The sequence below is a fragment of the Gossypium raimondii genome, chromosome 11 (genome assembly GCF_025698545.1).
Source record: "Gossypium raimondii isolate GPD5lz chromosome 11, ASM2569854v1, whole genome shotgun sequence".
NCBI classification, from domain to species: domain Eukaryota; kingdom Viridiplantae; phylum Streptophyta; class Magnoliopsida; order Malvales; family Malvaceae; genus Gossypium; species Gossypium raimondii.
Window position 1 is genome coordinate 45120145 of NC_068575.1, and position 12907 is coordinate 45133051.

The following is a 12907-nucleotide window of genomic DNA, read 5'->3' on the forward strand; positions in this document are numbered from 1 at the left end:
ATAACTACACAACAATTTGGCATCACTGATGAGTGATGATGTTGAGAAAAGTGACCCTGTTTTGAACTAGACACCTAAAAACGCAATCTAATCCAGTTTCAAAGCCATCAATGGTGGCACCGACAGCCTTCAAAGTCCTCTGCAACATGTCTACTTCGACCATGCCACCACCATTCTTCAACTGTCCGTTGATGGAGCAGAAAGCAAGATCGACGGCCCCAACTTCATTTATCACCTTGTGCTCTCTTTCAGATGAAAGTAATGGAATTAATTTTGTAATCTTTGACCATCCTCCAACCCTTGTCTTCATCGAAGGAACTGACAGGAAGAGCAGGAGAGATTGAAAAACAGAGATGGTAATGGAGGTTGTTTCTCTTAGGACTTTGACCACCATTAGCAGATGAGGGTCTACATCCAAGGGTGTGGACGAGGAAACGAATCTGCGTTCTAATTTCTTCAATGCTCCAAGGCACTTGGCTACTTCCTTTTTTACCGTCTTCCTGAAGTTGATGTAAGCTGCAATTTGAGTTTCAATGCTTGAATCTCCACGTCTTCGGCGTAGAGCCGATTGAAGGGTTTGTACATGTTGTTTCATCGCCAACAATAGATCCCTAGCTTTGCCACAAGTGTCTAGAAATGTGACGGACTCATCTAATGCCTCTTCTACGAGTCTCCCGTTTTGATACTGAACAAGTGATCTTTGGGTTTGAGGAGAGGTGATGGTTTCTCGGACACAGTTATACAAATCTGCAAGGTCAACTAGACCAATCCGAATGGTCTCACCGGAAAAACCAGCAGTACTGGTTGAAATTGAGGATGTTTTCCAGGCTTTTAGATGGTTAAGTGCGGCTTCAAGTTTAACACAAGTGGGATGGACCCTGGAGGGTAAACTAATCGACCTAACGGGTTGATGTACATCAGAGATGGGAGGTAAGGCTGCCATTTTTTTAGTTACTTTACCAGTTCTGAAAGCTTAATTTGCAAATGATTCGCTAACTTAGCTATTTATAACAAGGGAAACCCTTGGCATATTCGTGTCAAGGTAACTAAACGCATGTGATGGCGTTGTGGGTGACCTAACTTTCTGTAGTATTTTAAGGCAACACCAGGTAACCCGTAATTCTTTTTTAATTCTCATGGTCATAAGATGGGCAACGTTAACGAGATGGAATATTTAGACAGCAAACACAGGCCAATACTCTAACTGCATGCCTCTTTGCCTCTCCAATAGTACCATGTTCTCAATTAACAATAAGTCATTCTGATTCTTTGATGATGATGATAATAATTACTCATATATATACATGTTGATGTTTGAAATTCATGTCTTTCTTCAAAGAACCAACAGCGAGTTGTACCGTCATAGACTAAAGAATATTGGGTTACCTTAAGATAAGATGTTGGAGCATTAAAAATATTAGCTCTAGTCCTTGAACGGAATCTATGGGTAATGGTTGTTACTGTGCAGTTTGTGTCCAAAAGGAGACAAGGAAGCATGAAGCAGAAGATTTTCATTTATCTTGGGAACTGAATACAGATTATTATTTATTGTTTAATGTCGTATAGTTTTTTGAATGTAACAAGGTCCGGAAAGACATGCAAATTGAGGTCTTGTGTGTTGGCTTTGTAAAACAGAAGTGGAGAACCTGAAGAGATGAACAACATTAGCGGTTGCTTTAGTTGAGGACAAAGGATGATCTGTAAGGAGTGGATTATGTATGATAAGGTTGCAAAGCACATGCCCATCTAAGAAGAGGAAAGCAAAGATGGGTGTGCGGCAGATGTTTCAGGTAGTCGGTCCCGTAAGGCACGAGGCATACATTAACATGTGAAGGAACTGAGTCCAGAGGTCACTGATATTTTGTTTCTCAAACATGTGATAAGGCTGGAGAGTTGTGCAGAGAAGCATTTGGCTTAGCAAAGTGAGGCAAACGACATTTTTTCTTCTTCTTTTTTTATTTATAAAAAACAAGAGCATGCATGAGCCATGATGATCCGTGGGGTGGCTTTATTCTTTTTAACATTTTCGCTTTGTCTTCTTTGATGTGGCTGATGTATCCGCCAGAGGCGGTTATCAGGTCATAAACTAAATGATGTACTATATTAAAATGAAAAAGAAAAAAACACCGAGTTTAAAACTACACTTAAACATGTATCTATCATATTAAAAATATTGAATGTAATATAATTATTTATCATGGTATTGACTTCAATCTCGAGTTAATATTGTGTTAATTTGTAATATCAACTCAAAATAAAGCATTAAGTAATAAAGTTTTATCCATGCAAATGTCATGCAAATTAATTATTGATTTTTCTTTGACCATATAAATAAAAAGACTGAAAGTATCTTTAATAACATAACTTATTTTAAATATGAAATGACATTTTCATGATTTTCCTAATCATGACACCAACTCATCAAGGGTTTAAATAATTAAATAATAATAATATGGTTAAGTGGTAAAGTTTTTCTAGCCCAAATGTCATGGGTACAGATCCTATTATAGTAAATTAATTTATTGGTTCTTTTGTAAAGATAAAAAAGACTAAAATACTCTCAAATAATATAATTTATTTTAAACACAGACTTACATTTTTGTAAGATCCCTAACTGAGTTGATACCCGATTGACTCGTAAGACCAACATTATTATCATGGAAGACTATGCACTACCACTACTAACATCGCACAATATTGAAAAAAAAAAACTTATGACTAAGTAATATTCTTGTAATCTTTAACTTATTTTTAATTTCTTTAAATATTATTAACATATTTTATTTATTTATTTTAAAAATATGATAAAATGAGTTTGCATGAAATAATTTTGTTGTTGTCATTCTTTAAGAAGAGGTAGCCGCACATTTCCTAAAATCAATGGCCAGTGTTGGATTGCTATTTGCAAATTTATATTTTTAAAATATATAATTATTAGTTGTTGGATATGTATCATCTGCCGACTCTAAACTTCCATCTTCCCCACTTGTCAGGTCGGCCATACATTTTTCAATAATAATCAAATAATGAGAGGCATTAGTCGTTAGCCGGTAGCCCATAATGGATCATCTAACCTTAATGATGAATTAATTTATGTACCTGCTGCCTTGTTTTTGGAGAACCACCTCCTAATTCCATGATTAAAATCGATGATGCTATTATCATTGTTTTCAACAAGAGAAAGATATATTAAATTTAAACAAAGCAATGCTTGTCAATTCAAGACCCAAATCAGTTGCATGTGGCTAAATTAAAACCTTGCATCCATCCGGCATCACTGCATGTATTTGTCCAAACATAAGCTAGGTTAGAGAGAATGGTTTACGTGGATCTACCTTTCCCCTCACAACTCTATGTATTTATGCATTCCAAGTGGCATCTAAATAAATTAAGAATATTAATTTTGAAAGTTTGATTCCAAGAATAATTGAAGAAGAGAGAACCTTTGCATGTTTTGAGATCACGATGCATGGTGATAATGCCAACGATGCACTCCGTCAATCGCCCACGTTGCCAACATATGACTTAAAGTCAATACATTTCACTTTTTTATTATTAAAAGAATAGAGATAAGTAAAGGTAGTAATCACTAATTACTTGATTTGAGAGGTGCTTTATTGGTAATAAGTAAAGGTAGTAACTTTAAGATGTTTGAGGAGGGGGATTAACATTTTGAATTAATGCAAAGTATTTCTAGCTTGTTAGTTAGGTTATGTTCTTCTTCAAACGAAACTCATCAACCTAATTTAACTTTGCATGCCTTCCTTCACTTCAATTTGTTTGAAACTCTCCATTAAATATCTACGGAATATGACAACTTGCTGTTCCTTTAGGTTAATTGATCGTGAAATGAAATTTTAGACATATATATATTTGTTAGTGACTTTTGTTTGACTTAGGTTACATTTTAGTCACTTATGTACTTTGAAATGTTATGTTTTAGTCATTTACGTTATCGTTTTGTTATAAAATGGTCACTCTGTCGTTAAGATTTGTTACCTCCCAAACAATAGTCTGACGTGACAGTTAAAATAAATTTTAAATGCCAATGTGGAAGTCTAGCTGGGATGAGAAAAGTTAATTTATTTTTATGAAAATAGAATACAAAATTTTGCCCTAAAATCTAATTTTCTCCAATTTAAAAAGAAGCATCAATTTTTTTTGGTTACGATCAGAGAACAGAATAGAAAAGCAGAATGACATAGAAGAAAAAGAAGAAGAAGAAATGGACGCTCCAACCTCTATACATGCTTGCTATTGTGGTTGCCCATAATATACAAATAAACAAAGATGAAGCATGTCCTTTTTGTTTATCACATATACAAATAAAAAAATGAAAAGATAGACCACCTTTTTGCAAAAAAAAAAAATAATAATAATATATGAACCCAAAGGGGAAATTACCAATAAAAGCCGTTTTTTTTCAAAATTTACCGAAATGGGCCGATTTTTTGATTATTTACTGGAATGATCCATTTTCCGGGAAATCGCGTCCACGTCAGCGTGATGTCAGGGTACGTGTCAGGACATCGCGACCACGTCAGCGCGACCTGCTGACATGGAAGGAAATCACGTCCTTGAGGGCGCGATTTCCTTCCAAGTCAGTAGGTCGCGCTGACGTGGACGCGATGTCCTCCGCGCGTGAACAGTACCCCAACGGTCAAAATTTTGACCGTTGCCCCCCCAACAGTCAAAAAAAAAAAAAACTATAAATACCCCCACCCCTTTTTTTTCACAAACAAATCCTATCTAATATTTCCTCTCTAATCCTCTCAATTTCCTTTCAAATTTCCTTCCAAAATCCTCTCAAACCCATATTTAATTTCAATTTCCTCTCAATTTCCTTCCAAAATTCTCTCAAATCCATATTTAATTTCAATTTCCCTCAATTTCATTTTTAAAATAATTTTATATTTTTTATATTTTTTAAAATAATTTTAAATTTTTTATATTTTCATCAATGGCGGATCATTGATTCGTATTGATAGGAATCACATATCGGTGGAGCAAATGAAAATGGTAAGTATTAAATTTAATTTTAAATATTATTTAAGATTTTTTATTTATGTATTTTAGATAATTATTAATTTATTATTTGTTATAAAAGTCGAAGATCGGTTATTGGAATGCAATATCCGGAATATGCATGCTCCTCCATCACCGTTAGTAGAGAACTACTTGCGGGAAGCGGGTTTTTGGCACGTGGCGACGGTAGGCCGGGGATGCAAGTTGGACCCGAAACTAATCAGTGCGTTGATCGAGAGGTGGAGACCCGAGATGCACATATTCCATCTTCCATGTGGAGAGTGCACTATCACTCTAGAAGATGTCCATCTGTAATTGAGATTGCCGGTGGACGGGCACCTAGTCACCGGGTCTGCCCAATCTAGCAATTGGGAGGCGGTGTGCTATGAGCTTTTGAGCACTATTCCGGATAAAATGGATGGAGGTAAGGTCGAGATGGGCTGGTTACGTGCCACCTTCCCCGATCCGAATGAAAATTCAACCGAAATTGAAAGAATCCGATATGCTCGATCATACATTCTTCAAATAATTGGAGGTTATCTGATGCCCGACACGTCACGGAGCCGTGTAATTCTAAGGTGGCTGCTAAAACTCGTTGATTTTAGAGGAGCCGGTGAATTTAGTTGGGGGTCTGCCGTCTTGGCAACATTATATCTGGAGATGTGCGGGGCGACGCGACCGAGGAGAGCAAACATCGAAGGTTGCCTGTCACTACTGCAATCATGGGCACGGTTTCGTTTTCCATTTCTACGTCCTCGAGTGAACCACCCATATACATTCCCACTCGTAACGATGTAAATTTTATATTACAATTTGGAATTATTATGTAGATTTTTTAAAAATAAAAGTATGCTAAAAATTTATTTAATTAGGTGGAACCATCCGGCAAGTTATCGTGGATTACCATCTGAACTTGAAGATATACAGCTTCTATTGGAGCAACGGTCGGAAGCAGAAGTAAGTATTATTGCAAATAGATATTTCCATACATTTGCTAGTCGATTGATATTTAGTATTTAGTATTTAGTATTATGTATATAACTAATATTTCTATCATGTTCATACAGTTTCAATGGACACCATACGAGGATCCGGCAATTCGGGCAGTAATCCCAGAAGAGTTTTTACAAAATCCGAACGCTTGGCACGCGAAATTGGTGTTGATCAACTATGCAACCGTGGAGCCCCACCAGACAGACAGAGTGCTACGACAGTTTGGATGTGGACAACCGATTCCTGCGGACCTTGAGGTGTTTGACGATCACCACAAAATCGACCTTCGGCTATTAGGTACGGATTGGCCTAAATACTAGTCTGAGTACATGGAAATGTGGGAAAATCGGCATGAATATCTACCTACTCGGGAACAAATCATCGTTCCGGAGTTAGCGTGCGTTCCAGAATACATGCCATGGTTTAAGATCCATGGCAAGCCGTATTTACTTACACCAGAGGAGAGGCAGCGGCAAATACGTGTCGGAAAGGAAAGGCGCGGGCCTCTAAATCCAAGACGACAAGACTACGAAGGCAGTCCCTCAACGAGGCCCAGACAGTCACCGGGCTCATCATCAGCGGCCATGCAATCACCGTCCCCAACGAGAGTACCGACGCAGTCACCTAACGCAGCAATTCAACAGATGATACCCATGCAACCACCTTTCCCTATGATGCTAGGTGTGTTTCCTAGCCCTTATATGTACCCTGACCCTTACATGTATCCTTTTCCGAATCCTATGGCAGGTTGAAGCCAAATGCCCGGTTCAGCTCCATTTCCTGTTATGCCGAACGGACCACCGATATCTAGGCCAGCAGCGCAAGAGGGATCGCAAGGGGGGCCGTCGGGGAGCTCTCTTTTTTACCAATCGCCACCAGTGTATGGCTTTCAAACACCGTCGCTGTTTATGATGCAAACACCTCCACATACACTATTCTTTGAAGGTGGATCATCGTCCCAAGTCCGACAACCAGATGCCGAACCGAAAGAACTACAATCACCACCGGAGGAAGAACAACCGCTGTCGGAATCTAGAGGAAGGGGGAATCCAGCGCGTAACCGTCGACAGCCGCCATGTAGAACCGAATCCCCCGGGCATAAACATTGATTGCCGTATTTAAATTTATTATTTGATGTAATAAAATAGAAGTTTATTTGATGTAATACACATAGAAATTTTTTCGAGTTATTTTGATATTATTTGATGTAATAAAATAGAAGTTTATTTGATATAATAGGCATAGAAATTTTTTCGAGTTATTTTGATATTATTTGATATAATAAAATAGAAGTTCTATTTGATGTAATAATAACCCTAATTTAATTAAAAACCTAACCTAATTTAATTAAAACCCTAACCCTAACCTAATTTAATTAAAATCCACCGCCTAACCTAATTTAATTAAAAACCCTAACCCTAACCTAATTTAATTAAAACCCAACGCCCTAACCTAATTTAATTAAAACCCTAACCCTAACCTAATTTAATTAAAACCCTAACCCTAACCTAATTTTACATAATTTGATAATTTTACTAACCATTAACACAATTTTTGGACTTAATAATTTTACATAATTTGATAATTTTACTAACCATTAACACAATTTTTGGACTTAATAATTTTACATAATTTGATATTTTTACTAACCATTAACACAATTTTGGACTTAATAATTTTACATAATTTTACATAATGTTAGATTTGGTAAAATGTTTTGACTGGTACTAACAATTAAGAAATTAAACTAATTTGATAATTTTACTAACAATTAATACAATTATCAATTAATAATTGAATAAAATATAATTTTTTCTAAAATTACATTCAACTATTGCGATTAGGGCATGATCGATTTGTATGGCCTGGGTTCCTACACCATCCGCACAACTTCTGTTGACTGGCTATTTCTCGGATATCCATATTGTTTCGTATTCTAGTGGAGCAAGGTCGACCCTTTGGTTTGCGATGCAATTCTCTATCCGGTAACAGCTTAAAAGGAGCAAGAGATACGGGCGGCCATTTACGTTCATCTGAGACCAGTGGGAAAACGCGATTTCACAATTTCTTCTTAAATAGCATCCTGGTAGAAGCGATTTTATACTATTTGCTCAGAAACGTCAACTCGAAATAATTTATTTCGAGACCTAAAAACTCTAAAAAGCCTGAACCCTAAACCCTAAAAGTTAAAAAAACCAAACATGAAAAAACGTCAAAATCGCGTCCCCCGGAACGCGCTACGTGTCAGGACATCGCGTCCACGTCGGTAGCGACGACTGGCCGACGTGGAAGGAAATCGCGTCTGAGTCACGCCGACGTGGACGCGATGTCCAAACGTACTCGACATCGCTACCGACGTGGACGCGATTTCCTGGAAAATGGACCATTCTGGTAAATAATCAAAAAATCGGTCCATTTCGGTAAATTTTGAAAAAAATGGCTTTTTTTAGTAAATTGCCCGAACCCAAAACCCAAGTAAATAACAAAACCCCAATTACTTACTATAATCCATTCCATTGAATTGATCCTTTGTTTTTCCATTTTGAATAAAAACCCAACCGATTGATGGAGCAGTCAATTTAATTTCTACTATTTCGATTCAACAAAGAGACTATGAAAATGGATAGTTTTTTCAGTCAAAATGAAAATGAAAACTAAAAGAGACCAATGGTTCTTTTTTTCTAGTTTAAGGATTAATCCAATGCATTGATTTTGATTATTTCGAGAAACCAAATTAACATTTTCCTTTAAGTAATTTAGAAAATTCAATTAATTAAATTTATTTAATTAAAAATCAATTAATTTACTTAGCTGAACATCCATGTTGGCATTTAAAACCCATTTTAACTGCTACGTTGGACTATGGTTTGGGAGGTAATAGATCTTGACGGTAGAGTGACAATTTCATAACAAACGATAACGTAACATTTCAAACATAAGTGACTAAAATGTAACCTGAAGTAAACAAAAGTAACTATTTTGATAGTTTACCTTTTTTTTTTTATTCATTGCCTTTATGGACCGTAAAACAGACATAAATGATACATTAATAATACCAAGAAAATATAATTTGAAACAAAAGTCCCATCGTGCTACACCCATCATCTTTCATTGGAGCTTAATACTTTTGCTAATAGGATGTCCCTGTTGTAGAGATTTTTATTACATTTATTCTTCACTATAATAGTTCACTAATTGTCAAAATTTTGGATATTATAGAAATGTGGTTGTTGTATCTTTATAACAACATTTGATATTTAGATTATATTTAAATTTTAACATTTTAAATTTAAAACTATAATATATTAATAATATTAGTTAGTGAGCTTTTGATTACATCTTTAAATGAAATTTCATTTGTTAAAAATTATTTTTATTTAATAAAGGATAAACTACATCCATGGTCACTTTTGTTTACCTTAGGTTATATTTTAGTCACTTATGTTTGAAATGTTACGTTTTTGTCACTTATGTTATTGTGTTGTAACATTTTAGTCACTGAGCTATTAATTGTCGCTAACCATGTAACGGTAAGTTGACGTGGCACGTTAAATCATCATTTCAAACAAAAATTTTAGGATAAATTATACAATCGATCCTCATATTTTTTCATTTTGAGCAATTTAATTTTTTTTATGTTCATATTTAATTTTTTTTAAATTATTTCCCATTATTTTATGTTTCTCCTTATATTTTCTTACATTCTCCATTTCTTTTAACATATCAAGAAGTCGAATTGACAGTGAAGAAATAAGGAGGAAGTCGAAAACCATCATTGCCTATAACCAAAACCCATTAAACCCATACCATACTTTTTTCTTCACTGCCAATTCGACTTCCTGATATGTTGAAAGAAATGGAGAATGTAGGAAAATAGAGGGAAAAGCAGAAGAGAATGGAAAATAATGAAAAAAAAAGTTAAAAGAACATAAAAGAAAAAATTAAATTGCTCAAAATGAAAAATATGGGGACCAATTGTATAATTTAACCTAATTTTTTTTGTTTGAAATGATGATTTAAAGCGCCACATTAGCTTATTGTTATACCGTTAACGACAATTAACGGCTCAATGACTAAAATGTTACAACACGATAACATAAGTGACTAAAACGTAACATTTCAAACATAAGTGACTAAAATGTAACCTAAGGTAAACAAAAGTGACCATGGGTGTAATTTACCCTTTAATAAAATATGAATAATATATTTTATATAAAGTTTAAACAATTTAAAATTAAAATATTTCACTTAAAAATAAAATTAATTTTACTAAAATTTGAAACATGAGGTTGTTATAAAAATTAATTTAATATTAGTATTATAGATGAAATGGTGCTGTAGAAATGCCTATTATAGAAATCACTAAATATATTTTAATCCCTTGAGTTTCTATGTTTAATTAAACAATAAATTGGATCCTCTTCAAGTTTAGCTCTTCCCAGATTTTTATTTCTCCAATTAGAAAAATAAATTTATTAGCAAAACTTATCAATATTTTTATAATTTTGATTTCTATATAATAATTTAATTAATATATAAATTTCATTAATCATAAACTTGATATAAGTTAACCCTAAATTACTACTTGACATAAACTCAATTGATATATATATATATATATATATATAGGGTGTTCAATCGATTAACTGACCCAAATTATTATTAATCAAATTAACTGACTGGTTAACCGTTAATCGAAATGAAGTGTTGAGTTCGATTTTAAATGTAATTTTGATTTGATCATTATAATAATTGATCTCATCGCTCCTACTACCTTAAATCTCGCGGAACCAATCTCGCTATCTATACAAATGGATATTTTGAATCTAAAGTGAAGTATAAATATGATATTATAATAAATTGCCTTTCATTAGATTTCAACACGATCGTTGTACAATCGTATCTCTCACAAAATCTGGTTCATGAACAATGACCAATCCTTTAAAATACTGATGCCATGAACAATTAACGAGGTGTACAATTGTGTCCTCGACGTGTAAGGATATTGCAGTAACGACACCCTGTTTCTGATTAGGCATCTAAACAGGCAATTTGAACCTGCCTCTCACCACGTTTTTCTTTATGCATATCCGTAACTCTTCCATCTACGTATAACAAAGCAATTTCATGCCGAAGCTAGGCCAATCATTGACCATGTGATGACACTTTACAATCGAAAAGATGCTTGTAGCATATCTAGCCAGCAACCTGCAATTGTTTATCATTCTTTCAAGTTACGTTTGAGAGATGAACAATGTATGGTGTCAAATCGCCAACAACTCGTACAGGCCGTGTAAGCCGTATGCTGCCTTGCCTCCTCAATCATTTCCTCGTAACCACTGTCATGTCCTTAAAATTAGTTTATCGGTCTGGCAATTTCATGATTCAGAATCTTACATTTATGTATATAGGGCGGCCACGACATACAACAAAACCCCATGAATTCTGCAACAACTTGTATAGGCCACCCGCCTGAAAAGACAGATTGATGGTTTATTGAAGAAGGCATTCAATTTTACAAGCTTGGAACAGTAGAATAACAAAGCTTAGTGGTTGAGAGAAGGGCAAAGGGGCGGCAGAGTGTAATACTGTAATGCAAAAAATGGCATGGTTCACATGCTCCGTTTCATAGTCTAGGGAAAGAAGCATTGATTCTCCTGATAATTAATTAATGGGGGCACTATTGAAGTTACCAAATGCATTGTACTCCACCAAAAACAATGTTGTTTTTCTCTCCCTTTTGTCCAATAGTTTAATTTAGGAAAATGTTGGTGCTTTCCTCAATAACCTGTCGTAAGTCTTATCTACATACATTAGCAGAAGCAGAGGACGTCAATCTACCATAAATTTTGTTGTCGAATTTGGATGAAGGTGGACATCTTTTTTTTTTTTTTAACGTATGCCCAATTGCCATCCGCAAATGAAGATCGGAAGAGGGTGAGGGTGCCAAGATTCTTTTTAGCGACTAAATCCACCATATCCGCAGTTGTCGTACCATAATTTTGAACGGTGCTTTTCTTTTAATATTAAATTTTGCAATTATGTTTTCGTGGATTACAAATCTAGAAATCTACCTTGGTGGTACGCACGGGGTCCTGCTTAGACTTGATTTCATTCATCAAGCAGCTAGGAGCTTATACGCCTCAATAAAACTACACCTGATTATGCCTCAATAAGTTTCAAATTAAGTAACTAACTGATCTGATTATGGTAATTAATTATGATTAATATCTCTCCCTCTCATACTGACATCAAATTAACCTCATCGCAACATTAACTTTGAAATTGATCATAATCTTTTACAATTATACAGGCTAATCAGCAAAAACATTAAAATGAATTCTTAAATGATTGATTTCAGTTGAAAGAAAGAAGAAGCAAAGATTAAGTGTAAATACTTCAAATATTATTACAAAGTCGCACATATAAACTTCGCATGCTTACAAACAAAACAATCCAAAACAAATATGTAAACGTTGTCCCTTAATAAATAATTATCTCATTTAGAACAATTTAATAGGGTAAATCATAATATTGAGCTTCTTTGGTGAAGTAAAATTTGTACACTAATGCTAATATAATTAGAATGGAATGATTATAGTTGGATAATAGTACGAATTAGGGTTATGAACATATAGGTTCAAGACTACTTGGAGTAAACACAAAATCAATTACTCCGGCTCAACAATATAATATCACTTTGCACATTTTCTATAATAAAAGTCTTTAATTTGACTTGTCAAGATGCTTGGCTTTAAATTTCAAGAATTGAAATCTTCTACTTGTCTAATAGGTAACACTATTAATAAATTTTTAAATGATTAAATATATTTAAATTAGATAAGAATGAAAAATTAAATTTCTAAAATTAACAAATTTCAAATATAAG

The 12907-nt window shown here is 34.5% G+C and overlaps 1 protein-coding gene across 1 annotated transcript; it reads right to left on the reverse strand.

Moving 5' to 3' along the window:
• Nucleotides 1-22: 22 nt before the first annotated feature.
• Nucleotides 23-943, reverse strand: LOC105803659 (uncharacterized). Its single transcript, XM_012635998.2, has one exon. The coding sequence runs from the start codon at nucleotides 941-943 to the stop codon at nucleotides 23-25; it is 921 nt and encodes a 306-aa protein (XP_012491452.1).
• Between the last annotated feature and the right edge of the window lie 11964 nt (nucleotides 944-12907).